General features: G+C 51.8%; 1 protein-coding gene across 5 annotated transcripts in view; it reads right to left on the bottom strand.

Moving 5' to 3' along the window:
* Nucleotides 1-13,076, bottom strand: part of MED12 (mediator complex subunit 12) — a 1,704,158-nt gene that overhangs the window by 133,847 nt on the left and 1,557,235 nt on the right. For all 5 annotated transcript variants that reach the window (XM_069612388.1, XM_069612385.1, XM_069612387.1 and 2 more), the window contains exon 41: nucleotides 463-604. In XM_069612388.1, the coding sequence (XP_069468489.1) occupies nucleotides 463-604 (142 nt within the window). The remainder of the gene's footprint in view (nucleotides 1-462; nucleotides 605-13,076) is intronic.

Genomic DNA, 13,076 nt, shown 5'->3' with positions numbered 1-13,076 from the left:
AATAAATACAAAAAAGAGGCCAAGATGGTAAATGTTGTGGGGTACAACGTGGCAGCAGACACATATTGAATAAGGAAGGCACTAGGTGTGGAGAATGTTATTCGGAGTGTGCACATCCCAGCATAGCCTTCTTTGTAATTAAAGCCCAGCGGGCTTACCTTCTGATGGTAGAATCACATGGTCAGGGATCCCGGAGCCTCCAGGCCACGGGAAGAGGTGTAGACCCCTCCAGGGTCGACGTGAGATGGCAGAAGAAGGAAGAAGCAGGAGAACGGGGCCTACACTTTACCATCTCTATTTAGAGTAAATGTGCTGTGAAATATGCCCTTTCCTGCCAGCTTTCCATGAAGGCGTTATCTCAACTGAAACAGATGCAAGACCCTCAGATCCATGCATTATTGCAATACAAGACTAGCACCAATACCACTCATTATCCTGGCGGATGAGCAAAGTGACACTTACCCTCAGCATCTGCTGCCTCAGGTATGCATGTTGCTGCTCAGGTAACATCTGACCAGGCCGAACTCCTGCCTGTAGCCCTGGATTGGGCATGTGGCTTATTGCACTCATCAATGGTGCCTGTTGCATCTGCTGGTGTGCAAATCTGGGAAAGAAAGAATGATGTGATCAAGAGTAAATCAGAGAGAGATCAAGAGAAGGAAGGGATAGTCACCTGTTACAACTTGTTAGGGCTGATTTTCTTAACTCGCCTGGTGGACAGGTGTATAGAAGGCCAACCTTGTAACAGGGACAACTCTGGGAGCTATAGCCAAAATCGGTTGAAGGTAGCAAGGTGAGTGATCTAGGCTAAGTCTCAAGAGGTGGTGAGCTTGGAAGGGGTCCACAAGTGCAGCTGTCAAAGATTACACTTAGACAATCAGGTATAAAAATACTTCTTTACTTATGGCCAAAACACACAGTGAATAATGCCTACTAACAGGTAATAATATCACACAACACTAAAAACATGATACATATACACAATCACCAGTGTAGGGCAAGATACATATCAAACCCCTGAAAAGGAAGGTACAGATTGGTACAAGCACTACAGGTCTACAGAGATTCAATCCCAACTTCAGAAGTCCATGCCTAAAATGTATGGGGCCTTGTGCCCAAAAGTTAAGCAAGGTTCCATACAGTTTTGTGAAGGTTGAGAAAATGAAGGTAGGGGCTCTGGGGTCTAGTGAACAGTGCCAAGTGTTAGGGGACAAGTTAATCTGACTAACAAACGGGCTCCCAACTTGAGTGAACAAGCAATAACAAAGCCAAAGTAATACAAAAGTTTCTAAAAGTTACCAAAGCTCTTAAAAAGGAAATTAGGGGTTCAGGTAAGTATCGCTATATCTCACCCCCCAAACTCTGATTCTTCATGGGACTTGGTAGGTCTGTTGAAGAGGGTCCAATGTCCTTTTTTCCGCCGTCAGCCTCAGCGCTTGATTCCAAGGGGTTGCAGGTTCCAGCTGTTCTCCGTAGGTGTCTAATGCTGGTGCAAGGTTTTCCAGTTGAAGAATGCAGCAGAACATGATGCAAGGCCCTCTCAGGACAGGATTGGATGCAGGTAAGCAGTTTTGGGCCACTGCCACTGATGCATGGCGACGCAAAGGGATTCAATAGCCGTGGTCAGACATTCCCTCCTATCGCCCGTCCCCTTGATGCTAGGACCATGGAATTATGCAGAGGTAAGTCATGTTGCGCAAGCTGAAGATCCCCCAAGTTCCAAGCCTCAACTGAGAAGAGGGACATCTGCAGCACAGTAGCACAAACTCAGAGCTGGTCAGCCACTCGGCAGTCCAGGGGCACTTCTGGAGGCTCTTCTTCGTAGGACGCCGAGCTGACATTGAGAAGAACTAGTTACTTTCTTACCTGGTAACATTCTTTCGATGGGATGTTCCAACGACATATTCCACATTTATGACAGGTAATCACCACAGCTGTGCTGCTTCAGAAAATTTTCGCCGTCTGCGTCGATACGCTGTCGTCGAGGGCCTCAGTCGAGCCGACGTCACCCGATGTTATAAGGAGGACACGGTTTATAGTGATAATGTCGAGAAAAAAAATGTCGATTTACAAAAATGTCGAAAACAATAATGTCGAAAACCTATACATATAATGAAGAGTCAATTTTTAGAAAAAAAATTGTCGAGAAAAAATGTCATTTAGCACTATCAATAAATACATAAACAAGAAGAGTCCCCCCCAACCCCCCCTCACCCAACACTCCCTGCCCCCCCACCACTCATACTCAACACATATATATATAATTTATTCAATAAATAAATAAACAAGAAGAGTATCATTTACTAGGGGGGTGCCCCCCAACCCCCCTCACCCAACACCCCCCTGCCACCCCCCCACCCCTCATATTCAACACATTTAAATTATATATATTTATTTATTTCTAAAAATTCGAAAATTTAGAAAGAATTCGACATTATTGCTTTGAGATTATTTTTTTCAACATTTTTTTTTCAACATTTTGACTGTCGACATTATTGCATTCGTCATTTTCACTGACCACCGTAGGACGCACGACGCCCGTAGCCTCAGTTGTAGTTTTTTCCCAGAACGTGTGGCACCAATCTTCTGCCGGAATGACTACAGAAAGCCTTGCGGAAACAAAAGCTGCAATCGCATAAGAAATTCTGTAGAGGGGCAGGTAGGGAGGGAGGGAGCGATGTGGAATACGTCGCCGTAAGAAAGTAACTTGTTCTTCGAAGGGATTGGTTCCTCCAACGTATTCCACATCTATGACAGACTCCCAAAGCAGTACCAACGTAAGGAGGTGGGAAAGAATTTAGAATTTTAGAATGCCCAATTAAATTGCAGAATAGAGGACCGCCTTGCCAAAGGCCAGATCTTGCCCATGGATAGAATCCAAGGAGTAGTGTTTGACAAAAGTATGGACAGAGGCCCAAGTGGCTGCTTCACAAATGTTACGAATGGGAACACCCCTCTGCAGAGCAGTAGAGGCAGCCACACCCCTAGTAGAATGGGCCCGTAAGCCTACCGGAGGGTCCTTACCCCACCAAGCGGTAACATTCAGAAATTGTCAAGATAATCCATCTAGACAAAGTCTGTTTTGTGACAACTTGTCCCAAACGCCTTCCAGCGTATCCAATGAAGAGCTGATCGTCCACTCTGACCCGGGACATGCGTGAGATGTAGAAACTTAAAGCTGTCCTAGGATCCAACATATGGAGCCTCTCCTCCTCCTTACTAGGATGCGGAGGAGGATAGAATGCCAGAAGAACAACCTTCTGGCTTAAATGAAATTCCGACACAACTTTCGGAAGAAAAGAAGGACGAACCCTAAGGACAACCCTGTCCTAATGGAACACCGTGAAGGGTGGCTTAACGGAGAGTGCCTGCAACTCACTCTGCGAGCGGAAGTAACCGCAACTAAAAATACAGTTTTCAAGGTCAACAGTCTCAAAGGGCAATAATGTAAAGGCTCAAACGGAGCTCCCATGCGGAATTTTAGAACCAGGTTCAAATCCCAACCGGGCACCTGGAAAGGTGACGGTGGAAACACATTAGTGAGCCCTTTGAGAAACTGAGAAATAAAAGGAATCTTAAAATAAGAACACTCCTCAGACGAGCGCTTAAATATAGACAGCACCGCCAGGTAACCCTTAATGGTACCCACTTGCAGGCCCTTGTGGGCTAAAGAAAGCAAAAAAGACAGAACCACAGGAATGGCACATGAAAAAGGATCCACATTCTTAGCCCTGCACCAGTCGCAGAACTTTCTCCAATGGCAACGGTACAGGGACTTTGTTGCAGGCCTTCTGGCCGAAAGCAACACCTCCATCACGCCTTCAGGAAGGTTCCAATCCTTATACCTCAACCTTTCAGAAGCCAAGCATGAAGGTGGAGGGACTTGACCTCTGGATGGAGAACCTGACCCCCCACCCCACTCCCGTGAGAGAAGATTGTCTCGGTCGGGAAGACGGCGTGGAGGGCAGATGGACATGTCGAGAAGGTCCGGGTACCACGTTCTCTGGGACCATGCCGGAGCAATGAGGATCATTCGGGAACCGAACCTCCGTAACCTCCGCAGCACTTACGGAATGACAGGGACTGGAGGAAACGCGTACAGCAGTGGGAAGGACCACTCCACTACGAACGCGTCCCTTAAGGCTCCTCTTGGAGGAAATTCCCGCGAGCAGAATCTTTCGCACTTCCGGTTGGCACTGGTGGCGAAGAGATCCACTTGTGGGGTCCCCCAAAGGGTGAAGATCTCCAGGAGAATCTCATGAGCCAGCTCTCACTCGTGAGAGACCGTGCTCTGCCTGCTCAGAGCCTCCACCGCCACATTTTCATCTCCGGCCAGATGAACTGCCGAGATCAAAATTTCCTGCTGGATGGCCCAGAACTAGAGCTGCATCGCCTCTCTGAACAGAGGGAGAGACCCTACCCCCCCCCTTTTGTTGAGGTAGTGCATGGCCACTGTGTTGTCCGTCAGAATCAGGACATTCTTCCCCTGTATAGACGGCAGAAAAGCCTTCAGGGCTAGCCCGATGGCCCTCAGCTCCAATAGATTGATAAGGAGTCTGGACTCAGACGGAGACCAACGACCGCTGACTGTCAACTCGTTGGCATGAGAGCTCCCCATCCCGTGAGGGACGTGTCCGTCACAAACGTTACCCCCGGCCAGGGTAGCCAAAATGGAGCCCCCTTCATCAGATTGCCTTTGACGGCCAACCACAGAAGATTCTGGGCAACCGAGGGCGGCACCTGAATGTGGTCCGACATCCTGCCGGAGGACTGCAACCACTGGAGCTTGAGAGCCCATTGCAGAGATCTCATCTGCAACCTGGCCTCTGTCACCAGAAGAATGCAGGATGCCATGAGGCCGAGCAACCTCAAGAACTCGAACGCCGGGAGACTCTGGGCATGTTGAAACTTGTGCACCATCTGCAGAATGTGATGAGCCCTCAACTCAAGAGGCGAAAACTGCCCCAGGGATGTGTCGGGCACTGCTCTGATGTACTGGAGCCGCTGGGTAGGTGTCAAGTGGGACTTCTTTAAGTTGAGGGAGAAGCCCAGCCTGTGAAGGGAGTGGCAGGTGACTGACAGATGATCCAGGACGTGCTCGGGAGAGCGTGCCCTGATAAACCAATCGTCCAGGTAGGGGTAGACTTGAAACCCCCCTTTCCTGAGATACGCTGCCACCACCAACATGAGCTTGGTGAAGACCCTCGGGCGGAGGTCAATCCGAATGGCAGGACCCGAAACTGAAAATGCGAGTCGCCAACCGCAAACCTCAGGTACTTCTTGTGCTTGGGATGAATCGGCACATGAAAGTAAGCAGTCCTTGAGGTCGAGAGCCACCAACCAGTCATGAAGTTGAAGGGCCTGGAGGACTTGAGAAAGAGTAAACATCTTGAACTTGTCCTTCCTGAGGAGCTTGTTCAAACCACTCAAGTCCATGATGGGTCTCAATCCCGTGTCTTTCTTCAGGATCAAAAAATATGGGGAACACCATCCCTTGTTCCTCTCCGCTACAGGCACCAGTTCTATGGTGCCTTTCTCCAGCAGGGATTCGATTTCCTGCGCAAGGAGCAGATCTGGACTCTTCAAAGAGAGATTCCCTGGTTGATTGTCGTGAGGCCTCTGCCTGGAAGGGAAGACAGTAGCCGTGGGCTATGATCTCCAGAACCCACACATCTGCACCAGCCTTCCCCCAACTGGCGAACCATGGGACATGGCCTCATGACTGAGCTGAAGCAGCTGCGGCAGTGCCTGAGGGCAATGAGGCAACTGCCCGAGCGGCCTTGGCACCTCAAGTACGCTGCTTTCCACCTCCGGTACTCCTACGGTGGCCCCTTTGACTTGCAGCTCCCCTCGATTTACCAAAGGAAGAGTAATACAAAATGAACCTCCCCTCCATTGCTGACCCCTAGGATGAAAAGGCAGAGGTTGGCGAACTGCAGCGCTCAACGACTTTGCTGCAGCTTTGGAGGTCTGCCACCTCTCAAGGCTCTCGTCAGCCTTGCTGCCAAAAAGATGTTCACCATCAAAGGGCATGTTGAGAAGTCGGGCTTGTACGTCAGGCGCAAACTCCGACTTCCGCAACCATGCTAATTTTCTCATTATGGTGCTCGCGCCATGGACCGGCTGACACAATCTGCCATGTCCAGACCCGACTGAATGGATTCACACATGGCATCCTTGCCATCCTGAACGAGATCAAGAAAACCATCCCGTTCCTCCCCTTCGGGAATATGTTCAGCCGCCAAAGAGACACAATTCCACAGAGTGTGAGTGAAATGTGCCAAGGCAAACACGGAGTTGGATGCCTATAAAGCCATACCCCCTGAAGAAAACACTTTCTTCTCCTAGCCATCAAAACGCTTGTCTTCCCCATCAGGAGGAATGGTAGGGAACAACGCCCGTTTTGCTGGGGCCATAGCCGCCTGCACCACCAAACTCTCCGGAGTGGGGTGCGTAGTCAAGTAGCAGGGGTCGCTGCTGGCTGGACGGTATTTGTTTTAGGCAAAGACTTGCTCACTGCCGGGAGACTCTCCGGAACAGTCCAAGCCGCCGCCACCCTTCTCTGTATGAAATGGCAGCACCGGGTCAGTGGGAGGACCTTGGTCAAGGATATCTGTCAGGTCACCCTGCAGAAAATCCACTGGTGGCGCAGACCACCCCAAGTACTCCGTCACCCTCGACATGTGTCGCATGTATGAAGATTCAGCATGCTTACCAGGCTCAGGCCTGCCAAACTTAACCTCCGGGGAGGTATGAAGACCACTGGCGTCGTGCAAAGACTGACGCGGGTCTTCTAACTGGCTATGACCAGATAACAGGCTCTTCACGAACAAAACCTTCCACAGACCCTTTCTCCACCTCAGAAATATAATCCAGAGGCTGGAACGAAATCCCTGGAAGAGGGCACAGAAAAAGGCTCAAATACAGGCCTTACCGACTTCTTCAGGGCCTTCCTCAGAGTTTCCACCGACACACGGGGTTACCTCCGGTACAGCCTCCACAAAAGGCGTCAACAGCTTCGGCGTCAACGTCGAACGTTGCGCCGATGGCTTCGACACAGGCCTCGAGGGCGGAACCCCGAGCGTGTCCTTCGACGGCCTCAGCGCCAATGGCGTTGATGACTTCCTTGGAGGCGGAGCCAGGAGAGACTCCCTCGATGGACATGGCGCTGATGGTGTCGACTTCTTCTTAGAATACCTCACAGGATCCAATGGTCTCGAGAGCGTCGAGGATCAGGACCTGGAGCGGGCATGGCTAGAGTGATCCACCTTGTCCGATCGGGACCTCAAAGGTTCCCGATGATCGTGCCGACTGCCCGAACCCGAAAGCGTGCGAGCGGTGGCCCTAGCACATTCCCTGCCGGCATCTTTCGAAGGCGCGGATGGAACGGAGCCCTGCGATTGGAACATCGTCATCATCTCCGTACGAAATGCATCCCATTCCGCAGGAGAAGAATGCTTGTTGGGACAAGCAACCCGCCGACAGGCGGATTCCTCAGACGAGGAAGGCGACTATTGACGGCGCTTCTGCAAGTGCCTCGAAGAGGCAGAGGAGTGGCGGGACCCACTCCGGGACCGAGACCCCCTGGACTTACGCTGATGACGCGGAGAGTCGCCTCTCGAATCGTCGGTCGAAAGCCCCGTGGATTTAGACTTTCGGGGCTTGGGCACCCTACCGACAGAAAGCTTCTTCTTTCGCTCCCGCAAGTCCTTCGATGTTAACGACTGGCAATCGTCACAATCATCCGTGGCGTGGTCCTCACCGAGGCACCAGAGGCAGGCATTGTGTGGGTCCGTCAGCGACATCTTGGAACCGCAGTCCCAACACTTCTTGAAACCAGGCCGCGGGGTAGAAGACGAAGACATGATATCTTCACAAACAAACAAGTTTGAAGAACCGATAGAAGTACTCAGAAGAACCGAGGCACGCCGAGATCTCCAGAGCGAACACATTTGTGGAAAAAATGAAACTGAGGCTACCGGCGTCGTGCGTCCTACTTATAACATCCGGTGACGTTGGCTCGACAGAGGCCCTCGACGACAGCATATCGACGTCATCGATGCATAACATTTTCCAAAGCAGCACAGCTGTGGTGATTACCTGTCATAGATGTGGAATACGTCGGAGGAACCAATCCCTTCGAATGGATGTTTAGTCCATTCCAAGGGTCGCAGCTCTTTTGCAGGACTGCTGAAGAGCACCACCCAGACAGGGCTTTCACCAGGACAGCAGCAGAAGTTGGTTGCCAGGCCTTCTTCCAACGGGTCTCTGGTCTCCTTGTGGGTTTTGCAGCTGGACGGGAGTCTTGGCTCCTTCAGCTACTTCCAGGATCTCTCTAGAGTGGGTGAAGGGGTCCTCTTGTTATCCTAAAAGCCAGGTAAGAGCTGAAACTCCCACCAGCCAATGACCGATCTGGCCCACGCGCGCGCACACACAAACGCACACCTCAGAAGTGGTCCAATTAGGACCACTGGTGGCAAAACTCATGCATACCACTCAGACACATTGGCACCAGTTTGTGGATTAGGACCAGATCGTCGTAGCTCACTTCCTGGCAGCAAACACACATAGCCCTCCAGTAGAAGCCAAAAGCCTCTGCTTTTCCCGAGTCCATATAAGGATTATCCAGGCCCCACAGGCCAGGAAGAAGGCTAAAAGACAAGATGGCCTGATATCCTATTAGAATAGGGGGTTGGCACGATGCTCAGCGCGACTCCACCCGGCATCTATATGCGCCCGTACCAGTGATGTCATCGAGGTCAGTGTATATATAGCAGCGCTGCACCCATGGACCTCTGTTTCACTCTTTCCCCCTAGAACTCTGATGCTGAAGGTCTGCAGAGCTGATGGTGTACTAGCTATCCGGAAAGTGGGGCAGGTTGTAATTGTAATTGGTTATTTATAACACGGTTAATAACCAGAGGTTTCTAAGCGCGGATCCGGGGATTGAACCGGTGTTGCTCCGCTCGTCTTGCTTCTAAGGCGCGCACGTTGCCCCTGAGCTATCCCCCTGGCGCAAGGGCATGATGTATCTGTGGGAGGAACATTCATCAGAAAGAACATTACAGTGAGGTAAGTAATTCTTTCTTCAAATGGATTTCTTCCATCCAATGATTCCTCATCGATGATACACTCACATAGCAATACACGGATCTGCAGGAGAGCAAAGGACACCACCTAGAGCAGAAACCTCTGAAGGACCGATTTTCCTTCCCGGGGATTCCCGTGTTCCCCTGGCTGAAACACACAACTGGGCAGAAGCGCGTTTTGAAACCATCCGCGATGTCTTTGACCAAGACCACTTTGTTGAATGGGCAGCCCTACCAGTAACCCTACGACCGAAATCTCCTGTCTGGCTCCAGTACTCAGCCCTTCGTCATATCCTTAAGAAGAGATATCTCACTTTCCCCGTCATCCCCTCCGATGATCCGATTTTAGCAGAACTAATGAACACCTTGAATACCAGAGGGAAGATCTCCAGATTATACTCCCTATTACAATCTAAAACCTCCCCTACGTTCGATGCGCTGAGACAGACTTGGGCTGTGGACCTGGCAACGGAGGTGTCTAACCAGTGTTGGAAGCAAATGTGTGCCCGCACTCATGAGGTGTCATTCAACTCCCGACTTAAATTAATCCAATTTAAAATATTGCATCAGTACCACTACACACCACTTCGACTGCATCGAATGTTCCCGACCACTCTCCCTGTTGTCCCAGGTGTTGGTCTGACGATGCAACCTATATTCAAATGATCTGGCCTGCCCCTGCCTTACCCAATTTCGGTCAGATGTCTACTCCACGACGTCATCTATCCTTTACTATGAGTTCTCCCCCTCCCCTTCAAAATGCCTCTTTCATTACTTACCAGGTCCCCACCACGACTCCCGAAGACTTGCTGGTCTATGTATGCTACTTGCAGTACGATGTATTCTGTTGTGCTGGCTTCGGCCCCGGGTGCTTACACATGCACAGTGGCTATCTACTGTCACCTGGGCCTCCGACATGGAGGAGGCATGGCCATTTCAAATGCAACCAACAACCAGACCGAGAGATGTGTGGCCACGATTCCATTCCTATCTCGCATCCTTGTCCGCTGAGTCTGATGACAATCTCTGTGCGATCCTCCCCTCACAGCAGCCCCTCTTAGACGTTCACTCTATTTGCCATGTCATGTATGCCCGGTGATGTACCTCCACAATAATATCCTCCTGGTCCCATATGTCAATGTTATGCACAGTCTGTATATGCTAATGTTTTAACAAATGTGCGTTCTGCTGCCTGCCCTTCATTTGTTCTGTCAAGCACAATGACTAACTCCTTGACTAATCGATGCAACCATAAAAATGATATTCCAGGAGATCTGGCCTAGCAGGAGATAGCCGCCAGATGAACTTTGATGGAAGCGTTGGCCAGTCCTGCCTTGGCCAACGACAACAAATATGTTAGCACGTGCGGAGCAGTGACTCGTAGAGGGTCGGTCTTCTGAGCACGGCACCAAACGGCGAACCTCTTCCATTTGTGCCCATAGCTGGCCTTGGCGAGCGCCTCCTTACAATCCGCTGGGAGATCTTAACCCCCAAACTCTAGCGCTGCAGGAGCCAGGCCTTCAGGTGCAGCGATCCTGGGTCGTGGTGCAGAATCGCGCCTCCTTCCCTGGCGAGAAGATCTGGTAACGCCGGAAGCTTGACTGGAGGGGACGCTGACATGTCCAGAAGGTCCGGGTACCATATCTGCCTCGCCCATGCCGGTGCGACAAGGATCTTCCTGCACCGGCATCGTCTGAGTTCATTGACTAACCGAAGAGGCAACGGAGGGAACGCATACAAAACAGGCCATCCCAAGGGAAGGAGAACGTGCACCCATGCTCCTCGGCAGGTGGAACCTGCTGGCGAATCTCTGGCATGTGGAATTCGACGCCGTCTTAAACAGATGGATCTGGGGATTGCCCCATCTGAGGAACAGTTGATCCCCTTGGTCCTGCCGAAGTTCCCACTCGTGGCAAGAGCGCAGCTCCCTGCTGAAAGAGCAACAGTGTTCTTCACTCCTGCCAGATGTAACGGGATGAGGAACATCTCTTGGGAACAGCCCAGTGCGCCTCTGTAGAGGGTTGGGGATCTGGTGCCCCCCTGCATCCTGATGTAGAACATTGTGGTGGTGTTGTCCATGAAGACCCTCACCACCTTGTTTGCCCGTAGCTACAGGAAATTGATTTGGAGATCCCTCTCCTCGGGCAGCCACAGGCCTCTGGCGTCAGGACGTACGGTGGCCGCTCCCCAGCCATCCAGGGTAGTGTCCGTGGTGACAGTCTCCTGGTACGGGGGCTCTGGAAATCTGTGCCCCCGGCGATGTAGGAGTGCACGCCCCACCACCTTATCGCTCAAGGGAACTCACTGAATGTCCAGGAATTCCTGAAGGGGTCGCATCCGCAACCTACAGAGCCGGATCAGGTAAATGTACGATATCATGCCAAGCAGCGACTTGATGACCCGCACCGTGGCGGTCTTCGTTGCCAACAGCCGTTGCACCTTGCCCAGCATGGCCGCTCTCCTCTCTTCCAAGGGGGCTGCCAGGCAGGAGACCACATTGAGCCTGGCCCCTAGGAACAGCACGTTCTGCGATGGTATCAAGGAGGATTCTTTATAGTTGACGTAGAACCCCAGATCCGTCAGTAGTCGGACGGTCCCTCTCCATGTGTTCGACGGCTACGTCCCTTGACCTGGCCCGGATGAGCTAGTCGTCGAGGTACGGGTACACATGTATCCCTCGTAGATGCAGATGGGCCACCACTTATGCCAGGCACTTCGTAAATCCCCTGGGTGCTGACTTAAACCCAAAGGGGAGAGCCTTGAATTGGTAGTGCCTTCCTTGTACTACGAAGCGCAGGAACTTCCAATGCTTCTCGTGAAAGGGGACGTGGAAGAATGCATCCTCCAGATCCAGCAACGTCAAAGTCTCCTTCCTCCAGTTGGCTGAGTACGTGCAGTGAACACTGTGTTCGTGGGCGAGAGTGTCCAGCACCCATCAGTCGGTGGAGATCATCTCCCACTCGCTGATGAAGCCTGCCATCCTAACTCCCACCGGGTTGCATGGGTGGGGGTCAGACGTCCTGGCCAATTCAATCTTGCTTCGGGGCCTGCGTGCCGCCTTGGGAGCAACGACGTTGGCCGCCTCCACCGAAAGCCTTGAAACAACCTCTATAGGCCTCCTGGGTCGTGGAACGGGAGGGTTGACGCTATGAAGAGGACCCTCCGTCGAAACCCTTCTACGATCTGCCAGATTTTCGGCCGGAGGAAAAAAAAAAAGGTGATGTTGAAGAGTGCCGAAGGCAAGGGCCGTCTCAGTGTCGGTCTTAATGGCATGCAACGACTCGTTGACAGCCTTCCCCATCTGTCGGAAAATGGCATGGTCCGATGCCAACTCCCCTTCCTGGAGGACGGAAAGTGCTATGACGCACCCGTCGTTGGGTCAGAACTCCAGCTGTGGGCCATTTTATACCACAGCTCCCTGTTGTATCTGTCCATGATTGCAAGGGCGTTGGGTGTCGCCGAGTAGATTAATATCCTTCCCATGGCATCCAACTTCTCCTCGCTATCTGGAGGGACGGAGGATGAAGACGAGGGGTTAGATGACTTCTTCCTTGCTGCCGCTGAGACCCCCGAGTCTGGGGAAAGCTTTGAGTGTAGGCACTTGGGTGCTGACTCAGGCACCCAGTATTTCTTCTCCAGCCGATCCCTCTTGGTCGGGCCGTGACTGGATTCCTCATCAGATCCAGGCCTCACGCCCAAACATCATCCAGGAGAGGCCCTGCAAAGATGGTCTTCCTCTTAGCCTCGCGTCGTTGATATAGGAACCCTTCCTTCCTGGTCTCCTCTGGTGTCGGTTGGAAGATTTCCGACACCCAGGCATAGTGGCCCATCGTCGTCCCCATAGGGAATTTTGCGGTCAGTGGCATTGTTGTCATCGTCCCCCATGTCCACATATATCGTGCGGACAGATGCCTGGTCCTCCTCGTCAGAGGAAGAAATATCGGTGCCCTGGTGTATTGTTCAGGCCTCCCCCGAAGCCCCTTCTTT

This window comes from Ambystoma mexicanum, chromosome 5p (assembly GCF_040938575.1).
Source record: "Ambystoma mexicanum isolate Mex_15411 chromosome 5p, UKY_AmexF1_1, whole genome shotgun sequence".
NCBI classification, from domain to species: domain Eukaryota; kingdom Metazoa; phylum Chordata; class Amphibia; order Caudata; family Ambystomatidae; genus Ambystoma; species Ambystoma mexicanum.
The sequence above is the reverse complement of the archived record's forward strand: the minus strand, read 5'-3'. Positions and strand labels throughout refer to the sequence as shown.